Source organism: Bradysia coprophila, unplaced genomic scaffold (assembly GCF_014529535.1).
Source record: "Bradysia coprophila strain Holo2 unplaced genomic scaffold, BU_Bcop_v1 contig_232, whole genome shotgun sequence".
NCBI classification, from domain to species: domain Eukaryota; kingdom Metazoa; phylum Arthropoda; class Insecta; order Diptera; family Sciaridae; genus Bradysia; species Bradysia coprophila.
This window is the reverse complement of record NW_023503493.1, coordinates 6,867,904-6,880,137: the sequence shown is the minus strand read 5'-3', so window position 1 is coordinate 6,880,137 and position 12,234 is coordinate 6,867,904. Positions and strand designations below refer to the sequence as shown.

General features: G+C 36.9%; 1 protein-coding gene across 3 annotated transcripts; it reads left to right on the top strand.

Annotated features, from left to right (window-relative positions):
- Positions 1–4,366: 4,366 nt before the first annotated feature.
- LOC119076044 (moesin/ezrin/radixin homolog 2) lies at positions 4,367–9,344 on the top strand. 3 transcript variants are annotated; one of them, XM_037182670.1, is made up of 8 exons: positions 4,367–4,752; positions 4,818–4,947; positions 5,014–5,447; positions 5,637–5,846; positions 5,913–6,149; positions 6,211–6,665; positions 7,260–7,429; positions 7,727–9,344. In XM_037182670.1, exons 1-8 carry the CDS (start codon positions 4,660–4,662, stop codon positions 7,780–7,782), a joined length of 1,785 nt encoding a protein of 594 aa, XP_037038565.1. In that variant the 5' UTR covers positions 4,367–4,659; the 3' UTR covers positions 7,783–9,344. The 3 variants fall into 3 exon arrangements, with proteins under 3 accessions (XP_037038565.1, XP_037038567.1, XP_037038566.1); XM_037182672.1 differs by having other exon boundaries at positions 4,368–4,752; positions 7,260–7,483; XM_037182671.1 differs by having other exon boundaries at positions 4,374–4,752; positions 7,260–9,344.
- The last annotated feature ends 2,890 nt before the right edge of the window (positions 9,345–12,234 follow it).

The window sequence follows — 12,234 nt, the reverse complement described above, 5'->3', positions numbered from 1 at the left end:
TCAATAAAGACGTGAAACGTCTCTAGTAATTAACTATCACGGAAGGGAAAGTCAAGGAAAAGTTAGAAAAAACGACAATTAGTCAAAGCTAACTAGAAGAATATTTTTAATAAATTTTCTTCCAAATAATTATAAATCAGTCCATCGTAAATTGAAATCACATCTTTAGTGTCTAACAATTTTTGATATCAGAAATATCGGTTCCGGATCGGTGCCAGTATGGTACTTTTACGGGTTAGGGGAATTACGTAGCAGTAGCTAATTACGTAAAATTATTCAAAATATTCTTGGATAATGTAATCGCCCAAAAAACACTTACACTGTAAAGTCTTACAGTGAAAGTGTGACATGACGCAAGTCCCTTTATCCATTTAAGACGAATCTACACATGGCTAAATTGTTGCCTACTTTCGGTGCAAAATTATTATCATTTTGATGATAATTTTGGACTCGTATCCTTTTTCGAAAAAGTACGATCATCGTTTGGTGTTAAAATGTGTTAGTTTTCAGCAAAAATTTAAATGTTTGTTGTGATGTAACCTCAGTCCGAGAAAACTGAAGATATGTGCCAATTTTCGTGAAATATTGAGTTTTCTCGGACTGAGGTTACATCACAACAAACATTTACATTTTTACTGAAAACTAACACATTTTAACACCAAATGATGGTCGTAGTTTTCCAAAAAGAATGCGAGTCCAAAATTAGCATCAAAATAGTAAGGTCCCTGACCGTGATTTGTGGTATTGTGACAATTTTTAACTTTGTAAAATAAGTAAATCCTGCCAATGTTTTCGAAAAATGTCTAGAATGTCATTCAATTTATTTTACTGTCCAAAATTTAATTTTATCTGAAACTGTATTAAGCACTCCCACAGTGTCCTACTCTCCTACTTTGTCCTACTTTTTCGAAATTTGTCCTACTTGTCCTACTGTCCTACGTAGGACACTTCAAGGACTTTAACTAAATAACAATCAAGGGGATTTTGAGCTCTAAAAGTAAATTAAAATAATTAACGACCTAACTTCATATGATTATTGGCTTAGATTACCAGAGATGAAAGATATTCTTGGACATTTTAAGATTTTAAGAAGATGCAGAGAGAATTAAACACAACCATTACAGAGATTTGAAAAATTTGTACAATTTCACTCCAGTGGCGTTCGAAAGTTTAGGTCCAATGGGATCCGATACAAAGTCATTTTTAACGGAATTGGGCAAAATCATGAAAAAGGAATCCGGTGAACCAAGATCTTCGGAATTTTTGTTACAAAAAATTTCAATTTCAATTCAAAGAAGAAACGCTGCGTGTGTATTAGGAACGTTTGGTAAAAATTTTGCTCAAAATTATAAATTATAAATGTTAATAAAATATTGATTCCTGATAAGGCCTAAAAAAACATTTTAAATATCCAGTTATTTCGTGACTGGCAAAAGGGTGTTTTTGTTTGAGCCACGCAAATGCTGTATTCAGCACAAATCTTCTGCAAAATAAAGAGTCGATACAAGGAACAACAGCCAGTCAAGGATGGTACTGATGCATATAAGGGTGTTATAAATATTCCCATAACTGATCGTCTGCTGTCACTTTGTCACAAACTATCAGGTTTATTTAGATCTTCAAAAATGCTAAGCTGAAAAGAGCTGCTCGTGAACATAGGGACAAAAAAACGATGGAAGACAATATAAGGGAACTCGATAGATCGATTGGTCAGGAATTGGCAACGTTAAATGTGTCAGAATTTTTTTTGATCGACAGTAACAAATGTTTGAGCAAAGCTGTAAATTTACGGCAGAGTAAAATAAACCAGGCAGGTTCATTTTTAAAACGTCAAATAAGCAAGCAAATAAGGGACCTAATACACTGTATAAAATGAACTCAAATGAACACTGACATAAAAATAAGACTAATTATTCAGGTCCCTAGTCAAATCAAGCGCTACTGCCTGGTTTACTTTACTCTGCCGTGTGTAAATTTCAACGGAACCGTGGAAATAAGTGAATTGATTAATGCACATGCAGTTCTAACAGCTGCAATCCAGCGAACGAAGACGAAAATCGAAGAATTGAAAAAACAGAAACCGTAAATAGAAAAATAGTTATTTATGCAATCGAGGTGCAAAGAACTTTATTGAAAGGCCTATCTAGTTGATATTTTAGAATTTAAAATAGGCCGTTTGTCATAATACACATCGTGAGCATAATAAAGTACTTTGCATTGAGTCAAATACAACATTTTATGCCACAGAGGCATCTAAAGTTTGTAGTGGCATAAATAACTACTTTGAACCATAGTTGGAATGTCTGTTATTTTCTTTAATAAATCTCAAAAAAATGTCCTACATGTCCTGCGGTAGGACACGAAAATTTTAGTGGGACCACTGTGTATTTCATCACCTTTGCAACGATACCCCACACGACATATTTGAACAAGAATTGGATTTTTGGCTGAACCTGAAACGACGTAGAGTCGTGCTACTCGAAAGGAGAAAGCACCTTTTTTTTAAATCGAATTCATTATCACTTCTTCGTGGGGGTACGTGTGAAGTACAAAAAAGTACACCTCAATAGTAATCTTTGCGGGAGACGCAATTCCTGTTCAAAAATGTGCAGTTTTGTATTGTTTTGCAGGAAGTGGATTAGGCTGTAAGAAAAAGTTTAAAAAAATAGTTGTTGAGTGATCAATTCAGGGCGGAACAGGGTCCTCAAAAGGGAGGAACCTAGGTATAATTTTGATTTCATGAATCCTCAGAAAGAATGTGCCTGAGTTGTGGAAAATACAGGACATACGGAATCGAGTTTGTAGTGAATATGTACAAGTAGTATCAGAAAAAAATATTTTTATGAATAAATAACAAAATTTAGGTCCGGCAAATGTGACTTTTTAGACCCGTACGAAGTACTGGGGTTTTATAGGTTTACGCATACGTTTGTAACACGTCGAATTGGACTCCCTGAGTAAGGGGAAACCTATTGTGGTTGTCTAGAGATGCCAAATCCGCGAAAAAAAAATGTCCGTCTGTCTGTCCGTCTGTCCGTCTGTCTGTCTGCACGATAACTTGAGTAAAACGCATCCGATTTTGAAAATTCTTTTTTTTCCCGTTTGGTAATGTCAAAAGACAGGCTAAGTTCGAAGATGAGTGATTTTGGATCGACCCCTCCCGAGCTGTGGCCCAATAAGTGCTTTACGGTTTTTCGAAGATATCTCCGGACATTTAAACGTTAAACTTGTAAGTGATACGTCAAATAAAAGGTATTTACAATACCGATCGACAAAAAAAAAAGTTTATGGAAATCGGATGACCGACTCGTGAGTTAGACCCCTTGGTGTGGAACAGGCACAGGGCGGCAAGCAGTTTTTGCTTGTAGGTCGGCCACATTTGAACATATTTCGTCTGTTTTAGCTTTATTAGATAGGTATTGACCGTACCAATCAGGGAATTTTTTTTTATGAAATTATGTTCTCCGGAGCGTGAGCTAGGTCTCTTCGAGTGAGCTCTTATCTGGCTACTCGGAAGTACAGTGAACGTGGTGTATTTTGACAATATCTCGAGTAAATTTTGACCGAATTTCATGAATTTTTTTTTGTTTGAAAGGTATTAACAAATGTAAAGCGTCGGTACTATTTCCGGTCTCCTAACAAAATGGCTGCCGGCGGCCATATTGGATTTTATTAAAAGTGATATAAAGTGGGAAAAATGATGCTTAGAGAGTTTCTGTTAACATGGAAATAATGTGTTAAGTGTGAGGGGTTTCAGGGATTCCATATACGGACATCTATATATACCTATATACAGCTATATTGAGCTATATACAGGCATATAGAGCTATATAATAGCATATTCCTCTGTGAAATGTTTATTTATAGTGAAATATAGTTAAATATAGCGGTATATAGCTGTTTAAATAGGAATTTATGAAATTTGTCTTCGTATGGCCTCCGGCAATTTAGTTGTATATGATAACAAGGCAAAGAGTGGATAATGTAACTGATTTAAAAGGAAGAATAGTTTTTCAGCAGAGAAGAAAATGAAGTAAGAGAAATGAAGAGTTTCACATTAAAGGCTTTTGATACGAATAGGTGTTTCGTACGGGTCGGCGTTAGCTATGTTTCTAAAACAGATTGGGGTTAGTAGGAGCAAAGGGGAAAAAGTGTATATGTCCCTCAGTCCTATGGAAGAAAAAAAAAATCAATTTTTTTAGTGGGTTAGGACTTGGTCAAAATCAAATTGAATCAACGTCGAGAATTAAAGAAATCTTTTCACGTCCATTTGTTAAGTGCATCAAGTGCATTTAAAAGAAGCTGTTAGCACTGATTCCAAATGTCATCGCATCGAATGTTTTTTTTTTAAACAGAAGTGAAGAAGAAGAAGAAGAGTTGAAGTATATCGTATTTTCGTCTGTCTTAATAATATTATTTGATTATTTTTGGTTTAATTTCTACATTTCCGTTCAGTTTTATGATGTGAAGTTCTATTTCAATTGTAGATGCTCATCAGACGACGAATAATTGTTAATAATTGTCCGAATCGACACGACTGAACCCAACCAAATAATGCAACAAGTTTTCCAACAATATTCTCGAACTATTTAGTTTTGAATATTTTGATCCTTTCCCGAAGTGTCGTTTGGCTAATTCAATCGCAGATTGTTATTACAAATGTTTAAAATGTCATTAGGCCGCAAAAAGTCCGATAAATCACTGCCAGTCAAAGTGATAACATTCGATTCGGAACTGGAATTCAAATTGGAGGTTTGTGATTCATTTGAATGTGCAAGGGGCGTAGTCTAACCCGTTCTCCCCGATAAACCTTTTAGCATCGAGCGACGGGCAGAGATTTATTCGATCTTGTTTGCCGAACGATTGGCTTGCGAGAGACATGGTTTTTCGGCCTACAGTATGAAGACTCGAAGGGGATATTGTCATGGCTGAAAGCCGAAAAGAAAGGTTCGTCACTTCTGGTCGAATGAATTGGTTCTCGTGGTTAAGTCAGGATTTTTTCTCCCGATTCAGTGCTCGACCAAGGTGTCAACCAATCGAATGGAGGATGTGTCTTCATGTTCTACGCCAAATTTTTTCCGGAAGACGTCAACGAAGAACTCGTCCAGGAGGTGACTCAGCATCTGTTCTTTCTCCAAGTCAAACAAGCCATACTGTCGATGGACATCTACTGTCCGCCCGAAGCATCCGTTCTGTTAGCCTCGTACGCGGTGCAGGCGAAATACGGCGACAGTGGCGACGTCATTGAACCGGGAATGCTGGCAAACGAAAATCTTTTACCGCAGCGAGTCATCGATCAATACCAAATGACGCCACAGATGTGGGAGGATCGGATAAAGACTTGGTACGACGATCACAAGGGAATGTCCAGAGACGAGGCGGAAATGGAATACCTGAAAATAGCACAAGATTTTGACATGTACGGAGTGAACTACTTTCCAATAACGGTAAGTGGTGGCGATTTGATCGAAGAGTGGGTGAAAAGTGCGTTGGATAAATTTTTACTCTGGGACAGATGTGTGGCCTCTTGAAAATGTGTCACCGGTTGCTGACTTTTGATATGTCTGACGCTTGCTCCTGAAGACTCAGAATTTAGTTGCCTTAGTCATTACAAAGCAGTTTTACTTCCCTTACAGAATAAGAAGAGCACTGAACTCTGGCTGGGCGTAACATCTATGGGACTGAACATCTACGAAAAGAGTAACAAACTGCTGCCTCGCACCACATTTCAATGGTCAGAGATCAAGCACATCAGTTTCGACGATAAAAAGTTCACCATCCGACCGATTGACACAAAATCACCAAACTTTGTCTTCTATTCACAGAAATTGCGCATCAACAAAATGGTAGGAGGACTATTGGGCTGTCATTGTGTAAAACTACTTCATTGACCGAAAAAAAAACCGTTTCAGATTTTGGATCTCTGTGTGGGAAACCATGATCTGTTTATGCGTCGACGCAAACCTGACACAATGGAAATTCAACAAATGAAGGCCCAGGCTAAGGAAGAGAAACAGCGACGCCAAATTGAAAAGAAGAAATTGGCTAAAGAAATCGAACTTCGCCAAATTGCCGAACGGGAAAAACATCAACTGGAACAGCAATTGATGCAACTGCAAACGGAAATGAGAAGTGCCAGCGAAGCATTGGTAATTTGCCTTTCGTTTTGTCAGATTGTCATTTTACAGTTCCGGTCATTTATTCATCCAGCGTCGTTCCGAAGAGACAGCCGAAATTTATGCGGAAAAAAGTCGACTCAAAGAAGAGGAAGCTCTGCTCACCGAACACAAAGCGCACACATTCAAACAGGAAATGGATCGACTGCGTGAAAGCCATATAAAAACGGAAAAGGAAAAGGCCGAACTGGAGAAGAAGATCCGGGACGCCGAATTCTGTGTCGTCCATCTGACGGAAGAGAAGGAAAAACGAGCGGCCGAAGCGGATAAACTGAAAAACGAATTGCTGTTCGCGCGTGACAGAGAACGCGATGCGACCAAAAAGTTGCTGAATTTTCTCAGTCACAGTGTGGCACAATATTCAATGGAATCGCTGAGTGCACCGGCTGCTGGTGAATCGCCGTCATTCGAATCGGACCTATCAACCTGTGATTTAATTGTTGCCAGTGGGAATATGGAACAAATAACTAATGAAATCGAAAAGAATCGGTGAGTGAATGTCCACTGTCACTTTGAATTTCCTATATTGACGACCCGTACGAAATACCTGAGCTTCGTTGTGTTACTCACATCCATTAGGGGATTGAAATGAAGTGCAATTTCGGGTAAAACACAGCTGATTGTGATGCAAATCTGGTTAAGGACGCATTAGCCACGACGGTCGGATAGCCAGTGTGTTTCTTGCACTTGTGATGTTTCTGTACATTGAACAAGCGATCGTTCTGTATAGCCTCCTTTCTCAGCAACCGAGTTTCCATGGAAACTCTTTGGACAATAAGTTCCTGTTCATTGAGAGTTAGAAGAACTCCAGAGTTATGACCAATTTCAACCTTTTTCTTCAAACTCAGCGCAGATAGGAATTATGCTGAAGTCTCGGAGATTCTGAAATTTCCAACCTTACGGTTTTTCTATGGATAAAAGGCTCACTAGAAAGGGCTTCTTCTCCTTTAAAAAGGATTTTGTCCCTTTGAAGAAATTCACTTGGACCTAATGTCATATGTAACAGAATCGTACGGGTCTGTGTAGCCAATAAATTTGTTTTTCATTTGGTCATTTTACCAACTAACTTTTCGCCAATGACAGGGTCGAGTATTTGGAAAAATCGAAGCAAGTTCAAACACAATTGCAGACACTACGCTCGGAAATCGAACTGCTGAAAATCGAGGAGAACCAATGCGTACTGGACATTATCAGCGGCGAACAGATTCGGGCTGGCGAAACGAAATACTCGACGTTGAAGAAACTGAAAACTGGTAACAGTACGAAAGCTCGTGTCGCATTCTTCGAAGAACTGTAATTTCGGTTCGGTTCGATGTTTTGTTTTTTGACTTTGTGCGGTTAGTGGTTTGTGTATAAAGTCGATTCGAAATGATGTCGAAATTTGGGACTTAAGACGAAAGTTGTGCTCGGTTTATACGGAACGTTATTTACCTTGGACGATATATGTTTGGACCTGGTCTAAAGTTCGCATTGGTGTAACCCGTGTTGCGTCAATTTAAAATTTTAATTATTTTTTTTTCTAAATTATTTTTTATTTAAATTTGTTTTAGACGCGAGGCATTTGGTATTTTTCGTGCAGGAGAATGGTTTTTTGTCGCTGTGTTGATTGCAACATTTAAATCATCAAAATAGGTGAAAAAAACTGACGAAAGTGCCAAGGCACCTGATCAAAATTGATGTTAACAATTTCAAACGTTGATATAAAATCAGAGACACGTCAAAATCATCCACATTGTTCGAACACTACCTCTTATCTTTCAAGGTTTATCGATCAAAATTACAAAACTTTGAGTGTAGATAAGCCGTGAAGTATCGCTCAAGTCAGAATATTGATTGTTTTTTGCCGATTCGTCATTTTTGGTTGATTTGTTAAATCACCACGAAAAATTGCCAGAGTGTCAAGAACAGCCGAAAAATATCGTCAAAGAGTGAAGAAACGTCAGAAAGACATAGTTGACATTCTTTATGTTTCTTGACGTTTCTTCACACTTTTCCGATTTTTCTTGACGGGAATGCAGTGTATGTCTATATTGTCTATAACACTTTTACAAGGGATCTTTCATGCATATAAATCGTTTGTAAGGTTGTCTTTTCCAAAATTTGTGTGACCTTGGAGACCCTCACCGTTACACTGGTACTTTCGGCAGTTGTCATTAGTGATTTTTTCACCTAATTTTGTGATTTAAATATCAGAACCATTGCCCACGGGCTTTATCGTCCATTATCGGGTTGTGGGTGGACAATGTCCACTGGACATTGGTGTAATATTTGTCGGACTTTGCAGGATGAAAAATATTTGATCTTTTCGGCCCTAGAATGTATATAACTAGCGTAGCCCTGGTGTATATCTTGCTGGCCACACTACGTAAAAAATCAAATTTTGTGTCGAAATGAAGGTACTGAAGCCAAAAGTAGAATGCAATTGAAAAATAGAATCTCTGTTGGAGGGTCTGACGTGCACTACAAGTCTAATTTTCGAATTTTCAACTTGTCAGGCAGACCATTCAACCAAAATTTCATTTTTCAATTACAATGTTCGTGCAGCTACGTTTTGACAAAAAATTTGGAGCTTCTATGAAGTGTGACGGCTAGGGTCACCCTTAAAAACAAAAGTTGTAGAACAAGTGTTGTTCATAATGCAAAGTCTAACAATATTACTCCAATCTCCAGCCGCAAATCTATGAGGGACGATGAATCCCGTGGACTATGGATCTATAGCCGTATCAACAAATTGGCTAAAATATTCTTCACCTCGCAAAAGACTTTTTTTTTAAACCAAATGGCGAAGTCGCCTAATCTACTTCAAAGAAACAAAGCGAAGAGACGATGAATTGAAGTGCCTTGGAGGAATTCATTTTCCTCATACTATAGCCAATCATTTTATTATTAAAAATTGATATTCGAATGCGTTATGAACGAGATATTATAATTACACAAACAACAACAGTAATAACCGATAGAAGCAAAAATCAATTTTCCTTCCAATATTTTCGTTAACTCCAATTTATGTTGTATACTAAACTACTAGGTAGATCGTATAGCCGTTGTTAAGACAGAGATTAGTTTTTCGTTTTTTTTTTTAATTAATAATATAATACGAAGAGAGTAAATTTATTGTAGAGAAATATCAAATTAGAATATTGATGATGACAAGATACAAAAAAAAGATACTATTTTTTGAGAGATGAATTTTTCTATTTTTTTGATTTTTAATTTTTGTCTTTCACTTTTTGTTGCATTAAAAATGTTGAAAGAAACTTTCAAATGACAATAATAAACTGTATGAACGTTGACCATACTAAATATAAATGACGGTGTAACCATAATATATGATAAAATCGCAAGAGAACGAAAGAATAAATTATGTTGACTGAATAGAATCGATGTTTTCATTTTTGATTGATTGATAGTAATTTTGGCTGGACTATGCGGAGAAAAAAATATTTGTCTAAAACAATAAGTAAAAGATGACTACCACATCAAATTACCATGCACTGTCTACATAATTGTGTTCACACCTTTCCCGTTAGAATTGACGCTGTCGACGCTATTCAAAATAAAAAAAAAAAGTTATTGGTTTGTTCGGACGAAGAAAGAACATCAAGACTTCAATTCTAACGGGAAAAGTCATACTCATGTGTGAACACAATATATGTAGACAGTGCATGGTAATTTGATGTGGTAGTCATCTTTTACTTATTGTTTTAGACAAATATTTTTTTCATTAACAATGTTGGTGTATTAGACTTGGACTAGTCCCACCGACATTAAGTAACCGACAGTGAAAAACGTTTGTGTTCTAGAATCACTATTTATTTCCCTTGATAATGAGCCAATTTATCAAAAATCCGTCTAAATTTACTCCTGATTTAATAGTAACAAAGTTGAAAAAATCTGAAAAAAACCGACTTCCATGAACTTCGTTTACTTCGGAAAACTTGGTTTTGATCGAATTTTTGTATTTTTTTGTTTTGTTGTATTCCTTTAACCTTACGTTGAATATTTAAAGGAAAAAAGAAAAAATTTACTCAATCTTTTGATTAGGAGTAACAACAAAGTACCAACATTTTCTGATACTCAAAAATTTTCTAAAAAATCGTCTTGGGCAAAGCATAGAACATTAAAAAAAAATGTTTTTTGGTCTTAAAATCTTCTGTGGGTTAAGCTGGGTCTGATTTGAAATTTTTCAAAAATCGACCGACCCTAATGCGGAGAGAATAGCACTGGTACATTTTCCTAGAGGTGGATAGAGCGAGTAAATAAGAATTTCCACCTTTGTTTTAAATCCTAAGAGGATCTTGGAGTGTCAAAGCAGAGGATTTCTTTTTTCGAGTGAAAGCTTTAACTTTGCTGAGAAAAACGCAGCACTAGTTTTCTGTCTAGACACTTCTTTTGTTGTGGCTGTAGATAATGAATATTCCGTTCCGAAACGTCAAAAATAATTTTTGTCGAATAATTCTTGAAAAAAAAGCCAATCGCACTGTAACCTTCAAAGATTTTTTTAGTTTCCATACAGTTTTTCAGCTGATCAACACAAACAATCAAAACTATGTATGCGTCTGTATACGGTTTTACCACTAACACACGCGATGGTGTATAAGCTGTAACCGGATAAACAGTTTTTATTGTATGTGTGGGTCAGCTGAAGCAAATTCAGGCTGAAATTTCACTGCCTCTGACTGTCCGATTTCTCAAGCTTTTTTAACGAATGGCAAATGACTTTTGTCCACAATTTATTGGCCCCCGTCACTCACAGATCATAACTATTATGAACTGTGCTAAGCCCTCTAGTAATCATGGCCCTACGTTAGTGAAGGGCCGTGACGCAAGTCCGTTCACACTGAAAAATTTGACAAAAATTTTTTTCCGCAGGACTGAGTCATGGCCCTACGTTAGTGAAAAGCCGTGACGCAAGTCCGTTCACACTGAAAAATTTGACAAAAAAAATTTCCGCAGGACTGAGGAACATATATACACGAACTTTTTGACTTTTCCCCCTTTGCTCCTACTACCCCCAAAGTATTTTATTCGTAATCTGGGCGTCCATACGAGTTCAACGAGCTATCACACGCCTCATAAGGTTAAAATTTGGCCGAGATATTAAATTTCAAAACTTGGAAATTTGCAGAAATTTGTATGAAGAAATTCATTTTCATACATTTTGAATTAGGGAATGCAATCCCGTACCGATTTTTGAATCCCGGGATTCGGGATTGAGAAACTCAGTACCGGTACCAGTACCGGGATTTTCGGTACAGAAAAGTTATGGATTAATTATCAGTAAAAACATTAATTTTCATTCTATTCTCGTTTTTTAATGGAACAGTTAAGTTTGCTTACACACAGTAACATAATTATCGAATTTCTTTTGTTAAAAATATCAAATTTGACGCTAGGACAAAAGAAGTTCGTAACTTACGTCGCTGTGTGAAGGCCGGGTAACTAACTTAAATTTATGCTTTATGTGGGACTCATTGTCGTCACAATCGCAAATTTTTGTGGTTTATGGTTTAAAAATGAATTGATTTGTTAGGTAATTTAAATTTTCAGTGAGAGAAGACTGACTTGCCGACAGCGTTAATTAGTGACAGTTTGGAAAATATCGCCTAAATCTACAAAATGTTTTACGCAAGTAACAGCAAGCCGAAAATGCACGTTCAGATTCAACGCTCGTTGGTTTGATCAAGGTTGTATACAGATACGGATGCAGATACGCGACTTACACACCACTTTTCATACAAAAAATTCACCACGCCATACAAATTTAATTTTGGTAAATTTGTTTGTATGGAAAAGGTGTGTTCCCGCGTATCTAATAAAATGGTGATCTGCGTGACCTCCCCAAAGTGTACAGCCTTGGGTTGGATGAGCAGCAGATACTCATATGCTCTTGATAAAAGAAGGCTGAGGCTGCCTCCATTCTCAAACAATTTCAACTACTATCAGAAAAATCTTAAACACTTATTGACAAATTTTGGATAGCCACAACGCACTTCAAGCATGGGTAATACTCTAAATAGAGTACTGAAAGTGGACAGTGTATTATGCAAACGTAAGG

Excerpts from the sequence above, each read along its gene's own strand:
- LOC119076044 (XM_037182670.1), top strand. The coding sequence starts at position 4,660 with ATGTTTAAAATGTCATTAGGCCGCAAAAAGTCCGATAAATCACTGCCA. Across the intron at positions 5,448-5,636 it reads TGAACTACTTTCCAATAACG|AATAAGAAGAGCACTGAACT; the intron begins GTAAGTGGTGGC and ends CTTCCCTTACAG. Across the intron at positions 6,666-7,259 it reads AATGAAATCGAAAAGAATCG|GGTCGAGTATTTGGAAAAAT; the intron begins GTGAGTGAATGT and ends CGCCAATGACAG.